Source organism: Brassica oleracea, chromosome C8 (genome assembly GCF_000695525.1).
Source record: "Brassica oleracea var. oleracea cultivar TO1000 chromosome C8, BOL, whole genome shotgun sequence".
Taxonomy (NCBI): domain Eukaryota; kingdom Viridiplantae; phylum Streptophyta; class Magnoliopsida; order Brassicales; family Brassicaceae; genus Brassica; species Brassica oleracea.
Window position 1 is genome coordinate 35,655,330 of NC_027755.1, and position 26,678 is coordinate 35,682,007.

The 26,678-nt window shown below is 39.1% G+C and overlaps 5 protein-coding genes, 2 non-coding genes and 1 pseudogene across 9 annotated transcripts; 4 read left to right on the top strand and 4 right to left on the bottom strand.

Annotated features, from left to right (window-relative positions):
* Window positions 1–464: 464 nt before the first annotated feature.
* LOC106309284 lies at window positions 465–4,648 on the bottom strand. The gene is given in 12 exon segments (XM_013746329.1): window positions 465–683; window positions 757–997; window positions 1,044–1,156; window positions 1,300–1,809; window positions 1,811–1,868; window positions 2,167–2,344; window positions 2,444–2,577; window positions 2,681–2,850; window positions 2,930–3,034; window positions 3,141–3,369; window positions 3,612–3,670; window positions 4,619–4,648. Coding segments are annotated over 12 exon segments (2,046 nt in total).
* A 145-nt stretch (window positions 4,649–4,793) lies between these two features.
* Window positions 4,794–8,294, top strand: LOC106311974 (phenylalanine--tRNA ligase alpha subunit, cytoplasmic). The gene is made up of 18 exons (XM_013749335.1): window positions 4,794–5,014; window positions 5,107–5,232; window positions 5,314–5,403; window positions 5,476–5,532; window positions 5,619–5,674; window positions 5,750–5,845; window positions 5,919–6,003; window positions 6,170–6,207; window positions 6,295–6,333; window positions 6,475–6,551; window positions 6,674–6,758; window positions 6,843–6,939; window positions 7,239–7,335; window positions 7,426–7,497; window positions 7,569–7,635; window positions 7,720–7,845; window positions 7,930–7,984; window positions 8,078–8,294. The coding sequence occupies exons 1-18, from the start codon at window positions 4,796–4,798 to the stop codon at window positions 8,129–8,131; spliced, it is 1,536 nt and encodes a 511-aa protein (XP_013604789.1). The 5' UTR covers window positions 4,794–4,795; the 3' UTR covers window positions 8,132–8,294.
* LOC106311973 lies at window positions 8,236–11,243 on the bottom strand. 2 transcript variants are annotated; one of them, XM_013749334.1, is made up of 6 exons: window positions 10,536–11,243; window positions 9,563–9,971; window positions 9,257–9,472; window positions 9,075–9,167; window positions 8,718–8,992; window positions 8,236–8,643 (listed from the first exon to the last, which is right to left on the bottom strand). In XM_013749334.1, exons 1-6 carry the CDS (start codon window positions 11,165–11,167, stop codon window positions 8,391–8,393), a joined length of 1,878 nt encoding a protein of 625 aa, XP_013604788.1. In that variant the 5' UTR covers window positions 11,168–11,243; the 3' UTR covers window positions 8,236–8,390. The 2 variants fall into 2 exon arrangements, with proteins under 2 accessions (XP_013604788.1, XP_013604786.1); XM_013749332.1 differs by having other exon boundaries at window positions 9,075–9,182; window positions 10,536–11,242.
* A 62-nt stretch (window positions 11,244–11,305) lies between these two features.
* TRNAQ-CUG lies at window positions 11,306–11,377 on the top strand. The gene has a single exon. It is a non-coding gene; the product is annotated as a tRNA-Gln (tRNA).
* A 4,342-nt stretch (window positions 11,378–15,719) lies between these two features.
* LOC106310793 (putative F-box/kelch-repeat protein At2g29810) lies at window positions 15,720–17,105 on the bottom strand. Its single transcript, XM_013748013.1, has 2 exons — window positions 15,901–17,105; window positions 15,720–15,820 (listed from the first exon to the last, which is right to left on the bottom strand). The coding sequence occupies exon 1, from the start codon at window positions 17,090–17,092 to the stop codon at window positions 15,926–15,928; it is 1,167 nt and encodes a 388-aa protein (XP_013603467.1). The 5' UTR covers window positions 17,093–17,105; the 3' UTR covers window positions 15,720–15,820; window positions 15,901–15,925.
* A 1,243-nt stretch (window positions 17,106–18,348) lies between these two features.
* On the bottom strand, window positions 18,349–19,731 carry LOC106310794 (annotated as a pseudogene).
* A 1,865-nt stretch (window positions 19,732–21,596) lies between these two features.
* Window positions 21,597–21,677, top strand: TRNAL-AAG. The gene has a single exon. It is a non-coding gene; the product is annotated as a tRNA-Leu (tRNA).
* A 392-nt stretch (window positions 21,678–22,069) lies between these two features.
* On the top strand, window positions 22,070–23,084 carry LOC106307684 (glycine-rich RNA-binding protein GRP1A). 2 transcript variants are annotated; one of them, XM_013744701.1, is made up of 2 exons: window positions 22,070–22,258; window positions 22,529–23,084. In XM_013744701.1, the coding sequence occupies exons 1-2, from the start codon at window positions 22,145–22,147 to the stop codon at window positions 22,916–22,918; spliced, it is 504 nt and encodes a 167-aa protein (XP_013600155.1). In that variant the 5' UTR covers window positions 22,070–22,144; the 3' UTR covers window positions 22,919–23,084. The 2 variants fall into 2 exon arrangements, with proteins under 2 accessions (XP_013600155.1, XP_013600156.1); XM_013744702.1 differs by having other exon boundaries at window positions 22,139–22,386.
* Window positions 23,085–26,678: the final 3,594 nt, after the last annotated feature.

Here is a 26,678-nt window from a genome sequence, read left to right on the forward strand (position 1 = left end):
AGTTAAGACGTAAAGAAAAAGAAAAAAAAACATGACGAATAAAAACTATGAATTATTCAGTGAGCTAATTTATAATTTACTATATTAGTTTTCATGATTTGCACCCGAGAAAAAAAGTTCCAATCATGTTTGATATCTATAACTACTTTGATGTTATCTCCTTTCATTTCATCTCTAGGAACTTCAATGCTGAGGCTGATTCTGTAGCAAAATTAGCCTTTGCTATGTCTATAACAAGCTCCAACTCTGGAGTGTAAACCTTTTCTTTTAAGTAATGCAATGTTGGTTTGATCAAAAAAAAAAAACTTGTAGTTACATATATCTGTATAACTTTTACAAAATAAAAACTTTTCTTTGCACACAAAAAAAAATTTGTTCTAAACATTCTTCCTCTATTTAGCTTATTATAAAAATAACAGTCGCCTTAGTAATAACTAATAAGTTAATAACACATTAATAGTGAACTACTTGGAAGCAGAGTTAAGGACACGAACGGGAACAATGGGTATGGAATCCCACCACTCTTTCATTCTCCGGTTACTCTGATCGTTGCTCATGTATCTCCCGACACTCGATGTCATTACAAAGCAATATATTGTACCAAACATGATGACCAACTTGAACGGCACCACCGCAAAAAATATTGCCAAGGCTAAAATCGACGCCGTCACCATGCTTGCATGCTATGATATGAGTGTAAGAACACATTTTCGAAACAACAACAAAATATATAAAATTTACATATTTAGTAGTTACCTTGCTAGAGGTATATATGGATCGCAACTTCATGATGGTGATGTTGACATGCTGTATTAACTGGCGAAGTCTTATTAAGCCATATTGAGCCGACACAATGCTTTCAGTCATTGTTTAGTCGGATTCGGTGCTAACTTTTACCGCATCCTCACTTTTTGTGTGTACCTTCTTTTGTCTAGCCTGAGCCATTCTAACCACCATCCATACTAAGCAAGCAGCTATAGCCTTGCCGACCCACTCCCTGTAACATTATTTAATTTCTTGATCATATGCTACTTTAAACTCACTTGTAGACGGTTAAAATGGCAATGGCTAGAACAAAAAGCGTACGAGAAGGCCTTTCCCAATTAAGCACTTCTTGGAACCATGGCAATGCGTCTTGCATTGGCCTCATCAGCTCCTGCAAGATATCTCGTTAATATTGTCTAGATTATCTTTTTCATCCATGCATAATATTATTATTATTTTTTTTTGAAAAAAGTCCATGCATAATATTGCACTCGAGACTATTGATTTTTAAACCCATCACAAGAATATTCTCACCATAAGAACTGCTACACTTTCAGTAATCCCTTCCTCTTCGAGCTCCCTTGTAGTAGCTTTAGCCTTTTCAATCTCCCTTCCCTCTTCTCGAGTTTGATTCACTGCACTTTCAAGCGATGCAAGCATTTCTTCTTTATCAATCACTTTACTCTTCTCCTTGTACTTATCTTCTTCCTCTTCTTTTAATATGCTACCAAGCTGTTCCATGTTCATATTCCTCAATATGGAGCCAGCACTACACGGGTTTTTGGTAGTACCCACCTTTTGACTAATCTCTGCGAGCTCTTCTAGTACAGAGTCTCCCTTAGGAACTTCCTCAAATAAACTGAATATTAAAAACCTTTTTGGATCCGGTGGAGAAATCCTCAACATTTCACGGGCTGCATGCAACCGTATTATCCCCAATATTGTTCTCGAATGGACTTCCCATGCTTGTAAGGGAGATTCAACATTGTATTTCTATAAAAACTGGTGCATTAATGTTATCTCCTTTACAAGCATAAGCCAATGAATGATCCCTTCTCGTTGAGCTTGTCATCTCCGGAAACTCTAAGACAATTCCTTCCTCACTAACATGCATCACAAAGGTAAACATGTTACAAGCCATATACACATTACACAAATGAGGCAAAAATTTATAAGCCTACTAATTCCCACAAAAAATATTTTCTGAAACCAAAGGAAAAGAGTTAAGAATAAGTATCCCCTGACGTGATGTAGTAAAAATATTAACTATCATAATCTTGTAATGGTTCGCGTTGAGAGTTCTAAAGTAAATCAGAAGGAAATATTCAGAATGAATCAATATAACTAGTTTGTTTAGCAATGTTAAGAAAGGAATATAATCCTTATGCAGGAATACATTACAAATCGGGAGACTAATATACAATGGCCTTGTCAAAAAGAGGGGCACCCCATGGACCAGTGGAATTAGGCTTCACATAACTGGCACCGTCTTTGGTAAGATCTATCTTAAGAGCATCTTCATAGTTTATAATTCCTGCAGCTTCGAAGTATAACCCATAGTTTGTCAAAGTAAGTCTACCTACAAAAGTGAAGACATTTTGTTAAGAAATTAGCAACCATGGCTCTGAATTAAAGTTTATGCGACGTAACATAAGTAAATAGCGCAGGAAAACCAAACCTGGCCAGCTTGTTTCTTTAATGTGGCGAACCACTCTCTGTGAAGCCATTGTTCCTTCTACGTACAATATAATTTCATCATCCGCTAAATCGACCCCTTTAGTTTTCGTTTGTTTTTGCAAATACTTCATACACCTTGAAGATATACATAAATAGAGTTGATACAATAAAGAAAATAATACATGATTTATATTGAGCCTAAAAACCAACTAAAATACATATAATTAAGAATAGTTACTTGTGAATATCTTTGACAAACATGTCATAAGCTGGGAAATGAAGTTGGTGGCCGGTAGGAGCGGTTAGAGTCTCAAACGTGTATCTTCCGTTGATGATATCAGCTGGGAGAGGAATGAGTGAGGCCAAATAGTCAAATGCATCTTCACCCACACTTGGTTCATGATCAGCCTAATTAATTCAGATGAAATATTACTATTACATAGAATTTGAATTGTTTCACAGCTTTATAACCAAACAAAGAAGTTGCTTACTAAAGCGGCATGATATATGAATAAAACAGAGAGATGTCATCTTGCTCTGGGGACAAGGTAGCTTGAATCCTGTTATCTTCACTCTCCTTACCTACTGCTTCCTTGTAAGTTGTAACACAAGTAATAAAGTCAACATTACATTAGCAAAACTCCAAAATCTAAGAAACTAAGTGATCATCAAGTCTCAATGTTTGAAGACCTATGTACCAAGTGAGACTCATTGTCATTAACATCAGGTTGTTGCCACGCAAGCATCATATCGAACGTGAGACGGGTAAAAGAACCATCTTTGATCCTCTCAGGTATGTTTTGACAAACCCTACTCATCGCCTTTGAGTCGAAGAACTCCACAAACTTCTTCGAGTAAGTAGCTTCGGCAGGCTTCCATTGACATTCAAACTCTTCCACAATTTCATCTATGGTTGACCCTAGTTCCCTACAGCACCAATCACAAACCGCAATCACCATTCCGAAATAAACCGGTTAGCAATCATCAGTTTAAGCTAAGTTTGTAATTATTTTGCCGTAACCACCAAGGAAACGAAAATTACAACTATTTTGCGTTCTATACTTTAATTTCAGCGTTAATTTCAGCGTCAACAATCCTTAACCTTCTATTAATCAAAACACAGATCTGCAAATATCAATATAAATAGACAGAGGAAAAGAAAAATATACTGTGAACATCTAAGAACGACTTCGTTGGCAATGGAGGACAAGTGCTTCATCTTCTTCCTCTACTGATCTGTTTTCTTTCTCTGTTTCTTTGTTTGCTGTTTTTTTTCTTCTTTTCGTATTCTGTTTTGCCGGGCGGTTCAATTTGGTAAAACCGAACCGAACCGAACCGTACCGAACCGAAATAGACAATATGGTTTGGTTTTGGTATATACCATATAAACCGAATGGATATAATTTTATAAAAACCGTAGGATTTGGATATGAAAAGTATATAACCGATTAAACCGAATAAACCGAATAAAACCGATTAAAAGTAGAAACATGTAAATATGTATCTATTTTATAACAATACATGAAAATCTATTTATTACATAAGTTAAATAAACACTTGAACTATAATTAAATAACAATACATCGCAATTCAGACATCTTATTTTCTAAGTTTTCTTTTGATCTTTTTGCTTTATTTTAGTCTTCACTAAATTAATATGAAGATTATAAATTTGATGGACAATAATTAATGAAAATTTTTCACAACTTTTTTTTTATCTGTAAACAAATAAAGTTTCGTGTTCAATTGAAAAAACATGACTTTAATGAACACTAAATATGGAAGAGTGGAAAAACTTTTCTTTCATGTTTCTGTTTTGTTTCATATTTTTATTTTCAAAATTTCAAGCTTTGATTTTAGTTATAGATTTGATTATTTTATTTGATAGTAGAAGCATTTTTACTTTTTTGTTCATTTATTTGAACATGTAATATATTTTTAATAAATGATTGTGTTGACAATATGATTCTAAAATTCATATAATATGATCTCAAACTAAATAATTATGTTTTTTGGTATAAAACCGAAAAACCGAAAATCGACGGTATATAAACAGAATCGAACCGAAGTAAATATGGATTTAGAATGGTAGTTATATTTTACTAACCGAAATACCGAAAACCGAAAAAACCGAACCGATATCCGGATTGAACACCGATGTAAAGGAAAAAAAAACTCGTTCACTGGCAACTTCTGCATGTGCCATGTGGCATTACCCATGCAAATAGGCGTAGACCGAGAACCGTACACAAACGCTGTCGTTTCGAGTGAAAGTGCAGAAAAATTGATTTCATATTTCGTAGATGGGCCTTCTATATCGGCCCATATAAACGCCCATTTAAACGAGTAGCGGATGAAAATCGTTTCTTCCAAGGAAAAGTCTGAAACTCACTCAGAGCTCTGTGTAACAAACAATACGGCTAAGATGGCGGAGGCGGCGATTCTAGGGTTCCTGCAGAACAACGAATCAATCCCAGATTCCGGTAAATTCGCCGCGGAGCTCAACCTCGACCACGAAGAAATCAAAAACGTCATCAAGAGCTTACAAGGTTTTCGCTACATCGAAGCTAAGGTACCACCACCACTTGATAAAATCACCGATCTATGCGTTGTGGGGGTTTGCTGATTAATGTATAAGCGTTGCTGCAATGTACTGATGCGCAGGAGCTGAAACGGGAAACGTTGGTTTTGACTGATGAAGGGAAGAAGTACGCGGCGGAAGGTTCGCCGGAGTTTCACTTTTTCTCGACTGTTCCTGAGGAAGGTAGCATATCCAAGGATGATCTAGAGGTGATTGATTACTAATGCCTGTATGATTCTTTCCAATATTATTTTATCTGGTGTCTCTAAGATTTTCTCGTTTTGTTTCAGAAAAAGCTGGAGGCTTCTGTATTCAAAATTGGAAGCACTCAAGCTGCTAAAAAGAAGTGGGTGGCAATGGGAAAGCAAGTCTCTAGGAAGGTAGTGAATTGTGAATTGGCTTGGTTTCTGTTGATTCATCCAATGAGTTGAGATTGTACTCTTTTGTTGTAGGTTCAACATGTTGAAGATAAAGTAAAGGAGTCTCTTTTGCAAATACAACAAGGACTGGTTTGTTCATCATCTTATTTCAGAACTATTATGTGGAATTCTAAGCTAAGCTTTTATGAGACTAAGTTGGCCTTTCTCGCTTTCAGGAGCTTGACCAAGAAAGTCTCAACTCTCTCAAAGCCAGGAAACTCATAGTAACACAGTAACTTACCTGCGCTTTTCTTTTGTAAATTTGTTTTCTTTTGGGAGACATTATTTTTAACGCCTTTCTGCTTAGGGGATGGACGGGATATTCTGATGTAAAGAAAGGTCCCTGTTATGCTCCCAAAAGGAAGATCTTCGCTACCGACTTGACTCGTGAAAATCTGCAGAAGTGAGTACTAATCCTAATGTTTGTTTTTCGACCTATTAGTTTATATTGTTGACCCAATTATCCTCACATGCAGCTGGAAAGAGTTGGAATTCAAGGAGTATAACTTCAACGCTAAGGGACAACCTCTTGATGCAGGGCATCTCCATCCCCTTCTTAAGGTACTCAAACGTAACACGAGTTGTTGAAATCGTTTACTTCAAGCGCAGTGTTGTTTCATACTGAAATGTAGTTTATTTGATCGTTAACTTTTCTGTTGCAAAAATATGGAAAAACAATTGCTTTTCGTAGCCTATTTATTTATTTTCTTATTCTTGTGCGTTTCAGGTGCGGAAGCAGTTCAAAGACATATTTTGTCAGATGGGGTGAGTCCGTCTTTTACCATTTTACTACTATTTCTTGATTTTTTCTCTACCACCGTGGAATAGTGATTTTCAACATTGTGGTCACAGATTTGAAGAGATGCCAACAAACAACTTTGTGGAGAGCAGGTATAATCATAACTCTATCTATCAAAGCACCTAATGCAAACCTATCAACCTTTTTCACGATCGATCTAGTTATTCAGAAACGATGTTTGGATATCTTTTATGTTCATTGGTTAATCACAAACTTCTTCCTCTGCCATGTAGCTTCTGGAATTTCGATGCACTGTTCCAGCCTCAGCAGCACCCTGCTCGTGACTCTCATGACACCTTCTTTCTGAAAGGTTCAATGCCTGAATCCTCAGCCACTGAGTTTGTCTCGTGGAAAATTCTCTCTCAGCTGAGTTTATGACATCTGAACGGCATTCTAACTTTTGGTTATATTATGTGAATTATTTGATTGTAGCTCCTTCGACGACAAGGGAATTACCAGAAGACTATGTGGAAAGGGTGAAGCAAGTTCACGAGTCTGGTGGATATGGATCACGAGGGTAACAACTTGTTTTGATGCTTACTACCTCTGATAGTACTCAACTAATTTTCAATTTCTCATCATGGACTTTTCCATTGTAAAGGTATAACTATGATTGGAAGAGAGAGGAAGCAAACAAGAATCTTCTCCGTACACACACAACTGCAGTCTCGTCTAGGATGCTTTATGCACTCGCAAAGGTCTGGCTAAATTTCACTTTTCCCTGCCAATTCTCAATCCATTCTAGGTTTATTTTGACTGGCGAATACCTAAGGGTTAGAAAGTTGATTATGGGAATCAAGGCTTTGTTTATTTCCCGACCAATGCATTTTCATGTCTATAGCTGTGTGTATCCTCGATATGCATATATTTCAAAGAATCATGAAAGCATATAAACGTTTTGAAATTTCGTGTTTTTTTTGTATAACACTTGGCTAGGCGTTTACAAACTGTGAAATATTGTTTCTGTGCACTATACTCATTTGATCGCTTTTTGTAGGGACCTTTCACTCCCAAGAAGTACTTTTCAATAGACCGTGTCTTCAGAAACGAGGCTGTTGACCGAACCCATCTGGCAGAGTTCCATCAGATTGAAGGTAACTAATGATTTGTAACATTTGGAGAATTTCAGAATCATGAAAATTGCACCGAAATTTCCTAAAAAAGGTTGCGTCTCTTTTCCTCAGGTTTGATCTGTGACCGTGGTCTGACATTGGGTGATCTCATTGGTGTATTACAAGCTTTCTTCTCTCGATTAGGTGAATACTCTTATAACTTTTCCCGTTGATACTTCAGGGTTTACTTACGATACGATTATGTTTTTTTACAGGGATGCCCAAGCTGCGTTTCAAGCCGGCATACAACCCATACACTGAACCAAGCATGGAGATTTTCAGGTAAAATTCGAACAAATCATCATCTCTAAATATGCAAACAGAAGAACAGACACTAAAGATACTGTATCTGTTGCTTTTTATCAGCTACCATGAAGGACTAGAGAAATGGGTAGAGATTGGAAACTCTGGCATGTTCAGACCCGAAATGCTACAGCCAATGGGTCTTCCAGAGGATGTTCGAGTCATTGCGTGGGGTCTTTCTCTTGAAAGGTAGTGAATAATAGAGTTCAGTGTCAATCTTTTTTCATCACAGATACATTGCTCTGACTCTTTGTTATTTTGCTTCATAAACAGGCCAACAATGATCTTGTACGGCATTGACAACATCCGTGATCTGTTTGGACACAAGGTACAAGTTCTTACTCTGTGTTGATACTACAACATACCGAAGAAGTCATAGTAGTTCTCATTGGGTTTATTTATTGTTATTGGTTTACTACAGGTGGATCTTGATCTCATCAAACGGAATCCCATCTGTCGCGTTGGAATCGAGTGACGCAGTTGCTACATTTTCTTTGATCCAGTTATGCTAAGTGCTATGCACAATCTTTGATCCTGCCAATTTTACTTTTAGACTCGTTTATCATCACAGTTTAAAGATTACATATCAACTTGTTTTTTTAAGACATTAAAGAATGAAAGATATTTTCGTTTTAATACAGTTAATCAAAGACTAATACAGACAATCGTTCTGTTTTTATAATATAGATGTGTAAAATGAGCATCTATGTACAGCTCTCATGTTCTAGTTATGCTCAATCTTCCTCTACCTCCGGAGAGTCTGAGGAGGCTACCTCCTCATCGGAGATAGTATCATCCAGCAGCTGAGAGTCCTCAGAGTCAAGACCAGCTTCGAATCTCTCTCTTCTCTCCACTTTGTCTCTCACTCTCCTCTCAAATTCTCCATCAGTACAAGCCAACATGTACCTGAGTTTGAAATTAACTCTGTTCTCAACCATAGTGGTGTGCCTTGGGATTATCCGACGCTCCAGTGAGTAGCTAAAGAATCTGTTCAAATATTACAGAACTTCATATCATTACTTCAAAGCTGTATTATATTATTTCACTGTAAAGTTTATTACCTGGGAAACTCAATGAGATCTTGAAGCGGACGGATCATTGTTCTTCGCAAGTAGCTGTATTTAGGACGCAGTATATCAACGTTATATCTGAGCAGCATAGGGAAGTCAGCAATCATTTCACCTAGTTGATGGATTCTGATCCCTAACGATACATAGTATCTCATGTTCGGTTCTAGCTTCGTCCCTATGCTACATCCAAGAAGAGCTGGATCCATTGCTATAACTTTACCAATATCCTTCTGGCTCACTCCTGCTCTGGTCAACAGAAAAATAACCTGCACGACCAACTTAAAAGATATCAGAATCACATTCTATAGACCATCTTTGGTTCTTATAAAAGAATGTTATGATACTAACCACTGGTCGGATTTTCTTGTAGAGGCTATTGGTTAGTAAAGAAGGAAACTTTACTAACATGTTTCCAATTGCCTCATTCGGAATACCCATGTCCTGGAAAAATCTAACCTTTTAAAAAGCACAAGAGAATCTGAGTTAATCTGGTGCATGTAGTTCATAGTATCTAACAAAGCTTCAAATACCTTTGGTGCAATTGTCTTCTCCAAATCAATGCAGTAAAGAATTGGTTTCACAACAAGGATTCTTTTCATCCCTTGTTTGGAGATTCCGAGGTAGTAGAAATATTTGACTAGAGGCTTCCATCTTTCTTCGATACTGCACCCCATGAGGTGTGGCTTGAAGGCTAACAGTCTCCCAACATCTTCTGTGCTAAGCCCAAACTCTTTCAGGTAACTTATCTGGTTAGTAAGGCAAGCAACACGTTCATGAACTCAAAAGGAAACTCCTAAAAATGGTGGATCAACAAAAATACATATAGCTTTCAATACCTTTTTCTCCATCTCCTCGAAGGAAAAGAACCCAAGTATCTTTGGATAATCAAACACCATAGTGCCAAAGTCATTCTGATTCATACCCATTTTCATGAAGAAATCAACACGGGTTTTGACTTCTTCCATGCTGAAAGAAAGCAACTCCGGACACCGGCCAACCACGTATCCCATCCAATCCCTCCTCACACCATTGCTCTCTAGATACTCAACAATCTCGTCTAGCTCTTCGCGGCTACGTTGCAAGATGTTGTCCCCAGATCTCAAGAAGGCAACTCCTATGAATTCGCCTTTCACATGAATGGTTTTGAGCCACTCGATCATGATTCTTATGGAGTCAAGGTTTCCTTTGGACATGCATATGATCTTCCCAATTCTATTGTATGAAAACTCATGGTACTTCAACCACCTGCACAGTTCATAATGAAAAACTACTACTTTCACAAACATGCCTAACCAAACTGCACAGTTCATACAGTTTCAGTTTCCTAGTTTACTCTGAAGTTTAATTTTCATAAGCAATTAGGCATGCGGTTTCGGACAAACCAAACATGCCTAACCTCACCGAACAGAGATTTTCGTTTTAGTTCATGTTCGGTTCTGAACCGGTCGGCTCATTTCCAAATTAATGTTCGGTTCGGCAGTTGGTCAATTGTTTTTTCAAAATTTTAGTTTCACTCTAAACCAATTCACACCAACATTTTGAACCGGATTAACCAAAATTTACCGAAATTACCCGAATATAACTGAATTTAACCAAAAAATTTAAAATTCAATTCGGTAGCAAAATTCATAAACCGAACTAACCCACCGGTTCAATTCAGTAGCATTTTCAGTTTCCGAAAACCGAACTACCTACGCAAATTAACCGAACCCTAATCACTGAGAAAATCAAACTCTTTTTTCTTTGAGACCAAACGTCGAACGCTTAATGTGCACTAATAAAAAGGAGCTATGGAAGAAGGAGCTTGACCTTACAAGAGGCACGAAGTTGGAGTCCTCTATCACCGTCCTGGCGCGAATGTTGAACCTCGTCTCCGAAAACTCCGGCATACGCTTCAAAGCCGCAGCTTCGATCATCACATGATCAACGAACTCACCCAAACGATCAGTCACATTAGTAGCGTACGTGATCCCGAACCTCCCTTTCCTCACCAAAGACTCTTTGATAATCTCCTTCGTCACTTTCCTCCTTATCTCCAGCGCCTTGGCTATCATCTCCCTCTCGCTCTCTCCCTCGCCATCTGAGCCGAGGAATTTACGGAGCGAAGGAAGAGAGGAGGCGATGTCGGGATCGGAAGCTGATTGGGCGTAGATTGAGCCAGGGAACTGCGGAGTTCTTCTGGTCACGAGAGAGAGCTCGAGCAGCTTCGATCTGTCGTCATCGTCATGCCGCGGTGGGACGAAGGTTTCTTGGGATTCGTTAAGGTTTTTGTTCTGCTTCAGGTTTTGGTTGTGGCGGGTGAAGAGAGAAAGGGATCTAGCATTGTGACGGCGACGGATAACTGTGTCCTGCGAGTCTTCGGGATGGTCGTGACGGCGGAGAGAGGAGGAGACGAGGGAGAAGGTTGAGGTGCAGCAGCTTGCGTTGCAGTGGAGAAGCATGGAGGAGAGAGAGAGAGATAGAGCAGCTCTCGGAGGATTGAATTGAAAAAAGATTAGTGTAAATGGAGAAGAAATGGGAGAGAGATAAAGCTACCAAAGGTAGGAATGACTTTTATGCTGATCAGCTGTTTAACAAATGGTTCCATGGTCTAGCGGTTAGGACATTAGACTCTGAATCTAGTAACCCGAGTTCAATTCTCGGTGGAACCTTTCTTTTTTTTTTTTGTCCCTCTCGATTGTAACGTTCCATGGTCAAAATCGCTTACAAACAGATCAGTGGCAGAGGTGAAGGCGACCATGTAATCGACAGGATAGAACCAAGGACATACGCAAGACAAGATCCGGAACCCACCACAAGGAAGAATAGCGCCAAAACACCAAGACCATCAAACCCATCTCAAGGATTATTTGTTAGAATTACTTAGATTAAATTATATATATACAAGCAAACTTTAAGAACTTGTAAAAGTGAGACAATGTTGGTATAGATTCATTTCAACAAGTTTCTTAGAATTTTGTACCGAGACTAAAAATGAAAGCATGTCCTACAAGGCTGAAGTATTTATAAAGTACTACTTCACATTGTCCACAAATGTAAGTTGAGAATGACGAGTTAGATTACTCTTCAGGCATCAGATTACAGTTTCTTAGCGACTCTGCTTCAAGTTTGCTATCAGACCAACAAGCTGCTTTTGCGGTAGATGTAACATGGAAGCGTAACTAAGAAATTGTTAAAACATGAGATTTAACACGTTTGGATCATACACTTTACTAGACTTTCAATCACTGATATATGGTGTTTTTCACATCATTGTATAGGTGTTTTCGTATTGATTCGAGTCCTTAATCCGTGTCAGTTTAGTCCTTTTTGATCTTTTTCAGGTCTGGAGTTGGTAGAAGAATGAAAAGAGGGTGCTTGAAGAGAAGCTATCCTTTACCGTTCTCACGTCGTCCTTCAGACTAATGCAGATCAGTCATGGCCTGAACGAATTCCTCTCTCGAGAGAATTCTAAAATCAGGAAACTTGGACTGAACTGCTCTAGCACAGTCGGTCAAGCTGTCATGCTCCAACTGAAGTTGCTTAAACATCCCAATTCTCACTTGTTCTTTGGGATATTTAGCATTTGCTGTGATTTGAATGAAGTTTCTCTGTCGTTTGAAGACTTCTTCAATCACAAATTTCACCTTCTTGTCAGCCCTTATACAGTAAGACTGATCAACAGAAAAGGCAGTAGCCAGAGTTAGCAGAAACTCTCTAACTCTTTCCTTTAGTGAGCTAGGGATTACAGCAGCAAATGCCTGATGCCTCATGACAGCAGGAAGAGTATTTGATTTCATTGGTCCAATGAAATCTCTGGCTGGAATCTTCTTCTGCTCAAGAAGCTGCATGATCTTACCAGGAAAAGATGCTGCAACTCTAGAAAATGTGACTACATGAGGAGGCTCACCTCTTCCACCACCTCTCTTCACATTGTACCTCTCCTCCAACATCTGGATTCTGGCTACTGCAGCTTGACCCATTCTTGAAATGTTATGGTCATTAACAGACCCTTTTATTGCAGCTACAGCACACATATAGATGATATCCATCATCATTGTGTCTTTGTCAATGTTCCTCTCATCAGCTGCAACCTTTATTGAGTTGAGCACCATAGATGGATTGAATCCTTGGTACTCAAAGATTTTGAAAGCATCAGCATCTATGCCAGAGAGATCATAGTTGTCAATCTCGTCCCACAGCTCACTCAATCTGTCATCAGATAGTACAGCAGGTGCAGGAGTAGATGAGAGTCGCATCTGACCTAGGCTCCGAGTGAGGTCAAAAGCAGGACTTGAACCTGAAGAAACAGAAGACTGACCAAAAAGAGGGTTAAACCTAGGGCCAGTGTAGAATTGCTGCTGGTCGGAGTTGCTTGCAGAGGCACCAGCAAAGCCTGAGACTTGGCCAGAAGAAGACTGGGTTTTAGCAGTAGAGCTTGTGGTTAAGCTCATAAGGCTTGTTGGCATCACAAACCCTGGAGGTGGAGATGGAAACTGAGGAGGCAGAGGAGCAGTGCTTTCTGGTTGAACTGGAGGAATGACAGTTAGTGTAGACATGCTGAGAGCTGCAGAAGTAGTGAGAGCAGCAGCAGAAGAGGCCCCAATTGTAGTATCAGTTGTTGATGACTGAGAGGCAGAAGCAGTAGATCTAGACGGCGGAAGTGGAGGAGGAGTAGGAACTCTTGAAGTCAAAATCGTACTAGGATGTCCCACAACCTGTTTACTCTCAGCATTCGCCACAGCACACTCGAACTTCAAAACATAGCCAATATCATCAGCCGTTGGCGTGTACGTTTTGCAGCTCCCCACCTCGACCAGCGTCTCTCCTCCACTCTTCTGCGAGATACTAGAAGGATAAACCGGCGTTGGGCCGTTACTGGCGAGGCTTAGATTAGACATGGAACCTGACAAGGTACCGGAGAGAACACCAGAGCCGGTGCTGTTAAACCGGACTAACTCATCTTCCTCGTTTCCGTTCTCTGCCTCGTGTAAAGTCTTGTGGTGCTGCCACGCGTCTACAAAGCATTTGGGAGAACAGTGGTAGCTTTTGGAAACGAGGCTTCTACGCTTTGAGCAGAATACGCATTGCAAGGTGGCTTGCTGCGTTGGATGCACACTACAAATCGTTACTTTCTTATCACTCTGTACTCGATACCATCTGTATCTCAAGAAGTAGCCATCGAGGGGAGCTGATTCAGGGACATCGTCAGTGGCTGCGGACTTATCGGGGCGGCGAACAAGGACGTAAGGAGTTAATTCACAGCCCACGATAGGAATCTCGGAAGGGAGATGCACTCGGATCACGCTCAGCATCGCTTTTGCGTCGCACCTGGAGATTGGGGTAGAACTCTAACACTATAGAAGCAGAGAATAGTTTGATTATTGATATGGTTTCGTGGAAAGGGAGATGAAATAGAGGGGAGGGTAAGGTGATCCACCATTTACTTTCACCTACAAACACGCCAGAGTAAACACCCCACCCCCCGAAACCCTAGATATCGTCTCCTCTCGGAATTTTAGAAACCTAAGTTGGACCGAAGAAGAAGAATCTGGAATCGAGAAGATCTTAGTCGTATAATAGATGAGGAGCTGGATCTTTGAGAGAGGTTCCAGGATCGAATTCTGAAGGCGAAAGAAAAAACTTATACACTAAATATGAATCTTTGCTTAACAGTTGTGATTATAGTACTTTACATTCAATACAAAGGACCAGTTGACCAGTCTACACTTTACTCTTATAAGTTTAATGTCAAGCTAAGAAGAAAATGGTTTTCTATTCAATTGGTGACGCGGAAAACAAGTAAACTAGAGTTTGATTCAATTTAACAAGAAGCTAGCCTAGGGTATTTCATTGGGTGTTGAGCGAGAGCCAAACAATTATTCAAGCGCGATGCAGTGCTTTCTAGAACTCGGATCACTCAGCTGGAACACCCCACTGTCGTGGTGGTGATCTCTTTGCTGGTCGATCCCATCATCTAACTGTCGTTGAGATGAGAAACGACTGCAAGCCTTAGAGATCAGGTCCGATCAGTTCACTTACTACCCTAATATCTACTTTCGCTGATTAGGGATACTAAGCTCATTCAATACATTAGCGAAAGTAGATATTAGGGTAGTAAGTGAACTGATCGGACCTGATCTCTAAGGCTTGCAGTCGTTTCTCATCTCAACGACAGTTAGATGATGGGATCGACCAGCAAAGAGATCACCACCACGACAGTGGGGTGTTCCAGCTGAGTGATCCGAGTTCTAGAAAGCACTGTATCGCGCTTGAATAATTGTTTGGCTCTCGCTCGACACCCAATGAAATACCCTAGGCTAGCTTCTTGTTAAATTGAATCAAACTCTAGTTTACTTGTTTTCCGCGTCACCAATTGAATAGAAAACCATTTTCTTCTTAGCTTGACATTAAAATTTATAAGAGTAAAGTGTAGGCTGGTCCTCTGGATTGAATCTAAAGTACTATAATCACAACTGTTAACTTGGCAGTAGCAAAGATTCATATTTAGTGTATCAATCACACAAGACGGTAAGTAAACCATGCAAGATAAGAGACCATGTAATTTTTCCGGAAGTCATTCGTTGGAATTGTCATAGATTGATTACGCCCTAGTCCAATTAAAACTCTTATTATATACTGCATATATTATAGACAAGCATCTCTAAACGTGACTCTCAAGTCAAGTCACAACTCACAAGTCTCTCTGTTTTCCTTTTGGAAACCTTAATTTGTCTTTCAAATGATGTCAATAAATGTTGAATTCAAGGATTTGGACGGTTGTGCTTTGACTAGTCTTTGTATATTGTCAACTTGATGATATAGACTTAAGAGTTACCTATACGCCAAAACAACCAGTTTATTGCTAAACCAGTTTGTTTTTGTTGTGCAACTACACAAAAACCCCCAAAAAAATTAACTAACAAACGATGCATTTTCGTAACACTTTTGTGTCTAAGCCTAAAAGGAATGTTTTTTACAGCTTAAAGCCCCTTAACAAAATGAAAGCTGCTTCACAAAGGTAAGTAAAGAAGGACAGGTTACTCTTCAGGCGTCAGATAAAAGCTTCTTAGCCACACTGCTTAAACAAGTACATGCAATATAAGATCTTCCACCTGCAAGTTCATAGAAAAAGGTCTAACTAAACCATATCTTAACATCAGAGTTCATCAATTCTACAGTCACAAAAACGTACCTGCAAGATCGATCCCGTGTACTCATCAAACGATAACAGTCCGACAAAGCTCAATGATAGGCGAGGACTCGGTGGTTTTAAACACAACATCTACTGATTCAACTCTCCCCCAAATCTCACCTCCTTGACGCCTCTCCAAAGCAATCTCCACGCACCAGATATATTTATCGCCGTAATAATTCCACAACTGGCTCTGGTTACCGACCAAGATCACCAACTTCCCACCAACATTCGCCATTCTAGACTCGTAAGCATACCAATGGAAACAAGGAGGCAAACCATATACACCTTTCACAGGCTTCCAAACCCCCTCCACTACACCCTCCTCTGGATCAAAAACGATTATTGGATGCCCACGCCAACACATAGGATCAATGGTATACAACAAATCATCAACCACACAAGAAGACCCTTGCCACAAACCCGTTAACTCACTTGCAGCACCCTCCCATATTATTATTCTACCTTCTTTAGGTTCGCAAACGTTTAGAGATTGACGACGACCCAATACATAGATCTTGTCTTTCACAACATCATACGTCACGAACCCTCCACTCTCATCAGATACTTCCGCTCCCGTTCCAAGCCATATCTGTCTCTCAAGATCGAACGACTCAACCCAATCTTTAGATATTCGATTCTCGCAACCTCCCATTACGTAGATCTTCCCGTCAATGACCCCCGCGGCTGCGCGGAATCGAGCGACTCTCATGCTCGGGAGAGACCGACACGTGTGGGTTCTGCAGTCGACGACAGTCACGTTCGATAAGTATCTTGTGCCGTCGCTTCCACCGATAACGTATATGTCATGTCCGATAGTGACGACGGCGGAGCCATAAGGCATGAGAGGGAGTGTGGTGACTCTGCGCAGCCGTAAAGAAGCGTTGCTTCGATAGAGAATGTGCCAGCTCGGGGGATGAGGAGGGAACGCGAGCAAGGCGTAAAGAACGTGTTCGGAGATGGCGAGGTTGGATCGCGTGAGGCGGAGGCCCGGCGAAGCGATGATGCGACGGAAGAGTTTGGAGACGAGTGATATCTCCGGGTGGTTACATCTCGGGACTCTTGCGATGATGTGCTCGATGAGAACGTCGGGTAATGATTCCAAAGAAGTCACTTCTTCGGGTTGTTCTTGCGGTTTCTTGTTAGGAGCTCCGCCGTTATCACCGTCGGGAATGTCAGAGATCACAGCCATCGTTGCCGTGTGAAGTCAGAGAATCAGTTAGCTGCGAATGAACGGTAAGCGAGACTAACTAGATCTTTTTGAAAGACTCGTGCGTGTGTGCGTTGTTACTTGATTATCTCTGTTATTCATAAACCTTTTCTTTTGTGACACGCAAAAACTTTTTTTTTTTTAAATCATTTTTTTGTAAAAAGATTGTTCATCATTTTTTAGCAACACACTTTTTGCTCTGGCTCTCTAATTGGTAAATTTAAGAAAAAAAATATATATATATTGTTTTAAAAATTTATTGGTTAATATTATAAAAGTGTATATTGCCTTTTTTCTATGTCGATAGAAGCCACCATATAATCTTTTTTTTTCCTCTGAAAAATAATCATTCATCGTGAAATACTATAAAAACTGGCAGATATAATGAATTTTCCAGAAACTAAAGCCCAAAGGAAAGAGAACTTAAACCCACAACAGAGCAGCTTGAACCCACAAAGAGACAGCTTACAGACTCAAAACAATTATGGGTAAAAACTTATCACCCAAACCTAGAATACCATAAACGAAAACATCTACCGACAAACCTATAACATTTCAATGCACATGACCTCCTTCCCAATATAGCAATCGCAATGATTTGGACAAATCGAATCTACCTTCGGCCAACCGACAATTCCATCCGCTTCAAAACCCGAAGACTCTCAGTCTTCTCAACTCGGATCTATCGCTGCCACCAATAGCCACCATATAATCTAGAAAATGAAATAAAAGTGGATTTTCTTGCATGGAATGCTTGTTTTGTTCTCGTACGTATGATCACTAGTTTCTCTTTTTATAAGAAAATATTTTTTCTCTTATCTGCTAGATGCATGTGACAAAGTGGAAAAGTAGTAAGGTTATGGGGGTGCACATGCACCCATGATATTTTCAAGAAAATACTTCACTATTTTTTTCTTTTTGGCGGCGCTTCACTAATTTTATATATGTATTTATATAATTTGAAACTTTATACTAATTAATACTATTTGTTCACCTAAGTTGATATTCGTAGACTTGTAGTTTACCTATAGCTCAAAACCCCCGGTTTACATATCAACCAATATTTCATATTTCTAGTAGAAGCTAGGTTTTGTTGTACATCTGAACACAAACTCCAAAAGCAAATAGAAAAAAACTGTACTCTTTCAGTCCAAACTACACAAAACCCCCCCCCCCCAAAGAGATGTTTAACAAAAGATGCATCTCAACAAGTTTCTACAAGACAGAGAAATCCACTTCACAAAATGAAAGCAGCTCCACAATGGTAAGTATAGATCGACAAGTTACTCATGATGCCTCAGATAAGAGCTTCTTAGCCACTCTGCATCAACAAGTACATGTAATATTAGATCCTTCCTTCACCTGCAAATTCATGAAAAAGTCTAACTAATTAGCCTTGATGGGTACGTATGTCTAAACATCAAAATTCAAATATCACAGAAACATACCTGCAAGAAACCCATCAACCTATACGTACTCATCAGATGATAACACTTCGACAAAGCTCAATGATAGGCGTGGTGGACTCGGTAGTTTCAAACACAACCTCAACCGTTTCAACTTTCCCCCAAATTTCATATCCATGACGTCTCTCCAAAGCTATCTCCACGCACCAGATATATTTCTCCCCGTAATAATTGCACAACTGGCTCTGATTACCGACCAGGATCACCAGCTTCCCACCAACATTCGCCATTTTAGACTCGTAAGCATACCAATAGAGACAAGGAGGCAAACCACATACACCTTTCACAGGTTTCCAAGCATTGACCTCTGGATCAAACACGATTATTGGAGTCCAAACCGAACACCCAGGATCAATGGTATACAACATATCATCAACAACACATGAAGACGCTTGCCATAAACCTCCCAAGTTACATCGACCAAGATATGATTGTACTGTACCTTCTTTAGGGTAGTAGACGCCTAAACACTGATGACGACCCAAAACATAAATCTTCTCTTTCATAACATCATATGTCACGATATCTCTCAAAAGAGAATTAATTTGCGATCCAAGCCAAATCTGTCTCTCAAGATCAAACGTTTCAACTCGAAATCGACCAGATCGATTCACGCAACCTCCCATTACGTAGATCTTCCCGTCAATGACCCCCGCGGCTGCGCGGTATCGAGCGATTCTCATGCTCGGGAGAGACCGGCACGTGTGTGTTCTGCAGTCGACGACAGTCACGCTCGCTAAGTATTCGCTGCCGTTGCTTCCGCCGATGACGTATATCTCGTGTCCGATGGTGACGACGGCGGAGCCAGAAGGCATGGGAGGGAGCGTGTTGACTCTGCGCAGCCGTAAAGAAGCGTTGAGGATGTACCAGCTCGGGGGATGAGGAGGGAACGCGAGCAAGGCGTAAAGAACGTGTTCGGTGATGGCGAGTTTCGATCGCGTGAGGCGGAGTTCGGGCGAAGCGATGATGCGACGGAAGAGTTTGGAGACGAGTGATATCTCCGGGTGGTTACTTCTCGGGACTCTTGCGATGATGTGCTCGATGAGAACGTCGGGTAATGATTCCAAAGAAGTCACTTCTTCGGGTTGTTCTTGCGGTTTCTTTGTTTGGAGCTCCGCCGTTATCGCCGTCGGGAATGTCAGAGATCACAGCCATCGTTGCCGTGTGAAGTCGGAGAATCAGTTAGCTGCGAATGAACGGTAAGCGAGCGTAACTTGATCTTTTTGAAAGACTCGTGCGTGTGTGTGTTACTTGATTATCTTTGTTTCGCGATTCATAAACCTTTTCTTTTGTGACACGCAAAAACCTTTTTTTTAATCATTTTTGTAAAAAAAAATGTTTATCATTTTAAAAAGAAGTATAATATTGCCGTTTTCTACGTCAGAAATATAGAAGCCATCTTGTCCAAAAAAAAATAAAAAATAGGGAAGCCATCATATAATCTAGAAAATGAAAATAAAAGTGAATTTTCTTGCGTGGAATGCTTGTTTTGTTCTCGTACGTATAGCACTAGTTTCTCTTTTTATAAGAAAACTACGTAATAATCCGCACGGAATTTGATTATTAGTTTCATTATTTTTTAGTAAGGAGACATTAATTTGTTTAATATGGATATCGGTTCAATTTAAGGTTGTTTTTTTAATTTTTAATCTCCTAAAATATAACTATCATTTTAAATCAATATTTATTTGGTTTGTTCGGTTAAAATGTTTAATGTTTTTTTTTTCTGTGATAATAAAAAATTACTATTATTTGTTTATTTTCATGTTATGAATCTTATATAGTCGTGATGTGGAACTAATGGTTTCATATTATAGTTTATAAACGGATAATAGTTAAAAAAAAATTATTAAAACAAATCATTTTACTACAATTTGGTCGATAGCGAAAGAAGCATTAAGAAAAAATAATATTATAACTTCCAAAAAAGTAGATATTTCAGCTGTAGTAAATACTTAGTTATAAGGTGTTCACGTCAATGTGCACATGTATGTGTATGTAAAAGTATATTAAGATGACTGATAAATATATAAAGATACTGTTAATTAATATTAAATGACATTTTTTTCAAAATAATACATGAAAAAAAAATTCTTAAAATGAAATTATTTAAAAACAAAAATATTGTAAAATTTATATAAACTAATATATATAACTTATATATAATTCTTTATGCATATAACATATCAAATTGGATATCCGTTCCTATAAATATTGATATTTGTGATTTACTTTTTTTTACGGACATTGCATTTTAGTATTTGATTTGCTTCGTAGAGTAACGGATATCCGGATTTTTCGGTTCAAATCAAAACGGATAACGAATCGAATCAAAGTTTATGAATAATTTGTCCAGCTCTGTTCGCAAACAGTAAAAATAACGTAAAGAAGAACCATGCATATGAGTTTTATATTAAAAAAACGTAAAATACATAGTGTGAACATATTTATGTAGAGTTTGGCTGAGAAGCTCTCTACATGTGACATATGTCCATTTTAGTGTGAACGTATTTATTACGATGTTTCTACATGTGACATGTGTCCAGTTTAGTGTGAACGCATTTATTACAATGCTTCTCCTTTGATATATAAGAGATATTTGTCTCTTATTTCCTAGATGCATGTGATGATGTGACCAGGGCCGGCTTATTAGGGGGGGACAAGCGGTGCAACCGTCCCGGGCCCAAACCCGTGTCTCCCGTATAATATTAATTAAGGGGTCCAATTTTTTTTAAAAAAAAATTTTCGTCCTAGGGTCTTTAAAAGTGTTGAGCCGGCTCTTGATGTCACTATATTTGAGTTTGATCAATAATGAAATGTAACAATGTACATGTCATAAATGATAAACCTTCAAGTTCATGCCTCAACGCCATAGTTGTATTTGAGTCATCTTAAACCAAAACCTGCGAGTTCTATACTCCTATTTGTTACACTTTCATCTTTAATTAAACCAACTTGTGCCTCACTTGCCTGAATGTGATAAGAAGTATTAAAGCTAAATGAGATTCAACAGCAACAAAGTTGATATGGCCGAGTTGGTCTAAGGCGCCAGATTAAGGTTCTGGTCCGAAAGGGCGTGGGTTCAAATCCCACTGTCAACAATATATTTTTGCATTTATTTTCTCTTATTCTTTCATTCTGGGCTGTTTTGGCCCATTTCTGTATAAAATATGGATAAACTCCGGCCCATTTTGAGTTGTGTCAGCCGAAAACCACAGTTGACTCATCTTGGAGGCCGAAGGGGGGTAAATATGTCATTTGAAAAGAAGATATTTTCTGGACCAAGGGGAACGAAAAATATCTTTTCTCGCATCAAACAAACCCATAAAGTGTCACGTGATGTACTGTCCCCAACAACTCCCACTCAAAATTTCAAACCACACTCCTTAACCATAGTTAAACCATGTTTCACGTAAACCGAACCCAACCCTAGAAAATATCTATAACCTTAGGTTAATATCTCATCCCCATTATAAATACATTCATCCTCTACCAAACTTCACCACACCTACCCTCTTCACTGTAAACCTACTACACCTCTCTCTCTCTCTCTCTATATCTCATTTCAATGGCGTCCCCTGATGTCGAGTACCGGTGCTTCGTTGGAGGTCTAGCATGGGCCACCGATGACAGAGCTCTCGAGACCGCCTTCTCCCAATACGGCGACGTTCTCGATTCCAAGGTCGGTTACACGCAGAGATCGGACTCCCGGAGGTTTCCGATGATCTGATCCTCGACGGATCTGTTCCGATCTGTGTTTCTCTGTTACTTACTATGCTTTGTTACTGTTACTTTCTTATTCTCAAATCGGTACGTTCATCTTCCTGCTATCATGAGCCTGGAGATCGATCGGTTTTTTTTCGAATATTTTATGTTTATGATTTTTTTTTTTTTGTTATTGTGCGTTGGTTTTTGTATGCTGATGATTTGTTTTATGTGTGTTTGTGTTCAGATCATTAACGATCGTGAGACGGGACGATCAAGGGGGTTCGGATTCGTCACTTTCAAGGATGAGAAGTCGATGAAGGATGCCATCGAGGGGATGAACGGGCAGGATCTCGACGGTCGCAGCATCACTGTGAACGAGGCTCAGTCTCGTGGAGGCGGTGGCGGGGGAGGCCGCGGCGGAGGCGGTGGTGGATACCGCAGCGGAGGTGGTGGTGGTTACGGAGGAGGCGGTGGTGGATACGGTGGAGGTGGTGGAAGACGCGAGGGTGGTTACAGTGGCGGTGGTGGAGGTGGTTACTCCTCGAGAGGAGGTGGTGGCGGTGGAGGCTACGGTGGCAGGCGTGATGGTGGTGAAGGTGGAGGTTACGGAGGAAGCGGTGGTGGTGGTTGGTAATTAGATTAGGGTTTGAGGTTGTTGTGACTGTTCCGTACTTCCGTTTCTGGTTTCGGGTTTGTGGTTCTCTCTTATGTGTTATGTTTGGTTCTGCTGTTTTGGTTGTAACAGTTCGTGATTAGGTATCTGATATCTGGAAACGCAATGTTAAATCACTTTTCGTTTATCTTGCCGAGTTTTTATTTTTAAGTTTAACAAATTAATCAGAAATTAGATCTTATTAATCGTATTAAAATGCATTGAGAATTTCAGTGTTGGGAGGGATCATTGAATCGTTCGTCGAAACTTTCAATTCATTTTTTCTTTTCCAAGCTCTATTTTGTTTGCTTTTGGGTACAACGCGTTTAAAGGCTCCTCTGTTCCATGAAGCATTCGCTTCTAGAGGTTTCTCTGTTCCATAACGCATTCGAACTTCTCTTACATTAATAATAAATTTGAAATGTACCCGTACGTTTACTACTGTTCTTCTAGGAACATGTCAAAAACATTAGGCTAGATTCATAAATTTACATGATAAGTATTTATCCTCCAAGCTCAATTCAAGCCGTTAATGTCTCTCTGGTGTTTCCGTTTAATAGCTTATAGCGTTCTCTTTGAATACATATATGCAAGTCTTGTCGATCTCTTAATCTCAGGGGTTTTGTTTTGGTCTCAATAAGGTTTTTACATTCACTCATCCAAACTTCTCAACAAAAGCCAACAACCAACGCTACAAAAAGCTTCATTTCAATTGGGTCACACTAACACTTCTCGTAACTTACGATCCCCACCGTTAATTATTATTTTCTCATTTCTAGTTTTTACACAAGATTATTACGGTTACTTACCGGCTCTTCGACCCGGCTCGACTCATCCCATAATTTTTTTATGTTAATTGATAATTATTTATAACAAGTGAATTATGTTATGTGAAATGTTTTTAAACCCAATCCGGACATTGAATCAGACGATTTACCGGATCGCTCGGCAACAGTCCCATCTTTTTGATTCATGATTTGTTCCTTGATCTATCCTTAAACCTTGAACGAGCTAAAAGCTTTTCCCTTATGTTTAATGGTGCATCATCAGGTCCCTCCTTTTCTCTTGTGGCAGTGTCGAGTGTTCTTGGTGTCTATTAACATTGTGATATTGTAAACTCTTATCGATTTTTCAATACATCACATCATATGATTTCTCAGAGAAACACACAAAACACTCAGACCAACAACTAATCCAAACAATTATTCAGTTTCACTCCTACATATATGCAAGTCTTGGAGGATAAATAGCTGGGGATTTAAGCAAAACTACCCAAATTAACACAAGTTTACCAAAATAGCTGGGGATTTAAGCAAAACTACCCAAATTAACACAAGTTTACCAAAATAGCTGGGGATTTAAGCAAAACTACCCAAATTAACACAAGTTTACCAAAATAGCTGGGGATTTAAGCAAAACTACCCAAATTAACACAAGTTTACCAAAATAGCTGGGGATTTAAGCAAAACTACCCAAATTAACACAAGTTTACCAAAATAGCTGGGGATTTAAGCAAAACTACCCAAATTAACACAAGTTTACCAAAATAGCTGGGGATTTAAGCAAAACTACCCAAATTAACACAAGTTTACCAAAATAGCTGGGGATTTAAGCAAAACTACCCAAATTAACACAAGTTTACCAAAATAGCTGGGGATTTAAGCAAAACTACCCAAATTTTGGCCAGCTAAAACCAAATTGAAAACCGAATATTAATTTTTTTTAAACTATCCAAAAACGGATCTGAAACGAATCTATGTTTGGCTCCATTCGGTAGAATTTTGACAGGAAAGCAAAAGTGTGAAGCTAAACATTGTGCTGCTCAGTGTAAACGGAAGTGGAAAGGCGTAGGCAGATGTATGCCATCAAGCACACATATGTATACTCAGTTAGCAAACAAACAAAACTAAACAGACTATTACCAGAAACAGTGTTCAATCTATCTGCTCCTATGAGCTCAAAAATCATTTATTTTCTTTTGAGTTGCCTAGAAAAAACACATCAACAATTAATGAATCAAACCAGCCCAGATAAATGGTCTTGTGTTTTGTTTCAGTCAAGTTAGAAAATATTACTATCTAAATATGTAATGTGTTACCTTCCAGTTCGAGCAATCGAGACCCGCATATTTTGGGCCCTTTACTATATACATTAGGCCTACAAATTGCATGGTAGAAAACGTCCAAATACGAAGAAATGTTCAAGTTCTTTTTAGTTCTCAAGAGAAAAATGTTTAAGTACCTTTTGAACTAATTTTGTTTGCTAGATAGAAAAATAAATAATCTCACCCCTACTAAAAAATTCCACTTCGAAAATTTGAAATGAAATCCTCGCGAATATTATTTTTCAATTAAATATTTTTTTTTTTTGTTGATTCTTCCTGTTGAGCTTTTAGAAAGCAATAGAAACTACAAACAGGGCAAATAATTTTATTTGCATCATGTTATATTTCAGGGCAAATCAACAGTTTATTATATTTGGAATTCAGATATTCTGGTGTATGAATATTAATTTTTATTTATTTATCCAAATCACAGTTGGTTTATGAGTAAATTTGGTTGTATAAAGAACTGTGGTAACAAATTAAGTATTAGTCACAAGATTTAAGGATTATAAAACATAGCAAAATAAACAAGAGAAAATTACATATAAATGCACTTTTTCATGTCTTAACACATTTAGACATTGTCGGTATAATATATGCACTTTTAAAAGAAAATAACTTACATTTATACATATTATTTATAAATTTAATTACAATATCATACACTAGTTTATATGTGACACACTTAGCTACATGATTTTACATTTGTGTCTTCTTCTTAAACTAAAGAAATTTTGACAAACGACTTGAAATATCTCTTTCTTCTTCATTGATCTCTAACCACATAATATCTGATTTAAGAGTTTTAGTTGTTGTTGGTTACTAATTTTATTTTATTATATATATATATATATATATATATATATATATATATATATATATTATATACATACTTGAAATTAGATAGTATTAAAATGTTTTATATTAAGTTTTTTAGTCATCAAAGTTCTCTTTATATTTTTATGTTTTAAAAATAATAATATAGTTTTATTAGATTTATTACTTAAAGCCTTTGAGTGGCGAGTGACGTAGACGTAGACGCGCTTATCTCAAACTCTCTCAAAAAAGTAGATCTCGCATGGGAGGAGCTCCGACTTCCGGCGTTCTGTCGGGTCCTTAGGACGCTCCCTCCCCCCCTTTTCTCTTCTTTCGTCGGATTATGTGCTTCATGACGGAAGGTACAGCTCGCCGGAGGCACAACCCTTGTTTCTCTGTGGCGCTTAGGTCTCTGAAGCGGTGTTCCTCGATGTAGAAACTGAAGCTCTGGTGGGTCATCAGAAGAAGGTGGTCGATCTCTGCTAGAGGACGGCGGAGGCACACCGAATCTCTGTAAGTTACCCATCGGGGCTAGGGTTTCTTTCTGCGCCGTCGCTGTGGGGGCTTCTAGTTGTCGACGAGACTGTTTAGGAGATGGCGGTTCCCCGAGACAGACCCCTCTTAGACACGGAAGCTTCTCTTGGCCAGTGGAAGTTAGGGTTTGTGCATGGTACCCAAGGCGTGTGTGACGACGAGGCTGTGGCGGAGCTTAGCGGAGAGAGACTTGAGAGTCGGGTTCTTGCGGGATCTCGGCGTTCGGGGCCACGGGATGCCTCCGAGGTTGGCTCTGGTGGGTCGTCGGTTAGCCGTGGAGGGATCTAT

Coding starts and splice junctions, on each gene's coding strand:
- LOC106310793 (XM_013748013.1), bottom strand. CDS start 17,092: ATGGCTGTGATCTCTGACATTCCCGACGGTGATAACGGCGGAGCTCCT.
- LOC106307684 (XM_013744701.1), top strand. CDS start 22,145: ATGGCGTCCCCTGATGTCGAGTACCGGTGCTTCGTTGGAGGTCTAGCA. Junction 22,259..22,528: donor GCGACGTTCTCGATTCCAAG/GTCGGTTACACG, acceptor GTTTGTGTTCAG/ATCATTAACGATCGTGAGAC.
- LOC106311974 (XM_013749335.1), top strand. CDS start 4,796: ATGAAAATCGTTTCTTCCAAGGAAAAGTCTGAAACTCACTCAGAGCTC. Junction 6,940..7,238: donor TGCTTTATGCACTCGCAAAG/GTCTGGCTAAAT, acceptor CGCTTTTTGTAG/GGACCTTTCACTCCCAAGAA. Junction 7,636..7,719: donor CCAAGCATGGAGATTTTCAG/GTAAAATTCGAA, acceptor GCTTTTTATCAG/CTACCATGAAGGACTAGAGA.
- LOC106311973 (XM_013749332.1), bottom strand. CDS start 11,167: ATGCTTCTCCACTGCAACGCAAGCTGCTGCACCTCAACCTTCTCCCTC. Junction 9,972..10,535: donor AACTTCGTGCCTCTTGTAAG/GTCAAGCTCCTT, acceptor TGAACTGTGCAG/GTGGTTGAAGTACCATGAGT. Junction 8,993..9,074: donor ACAAGAAAATCCGACCAGTG/GTTAGTATCATA, acceptor TTGGTCGTGCAG/GTTATTTTTCTGTTGACCAG.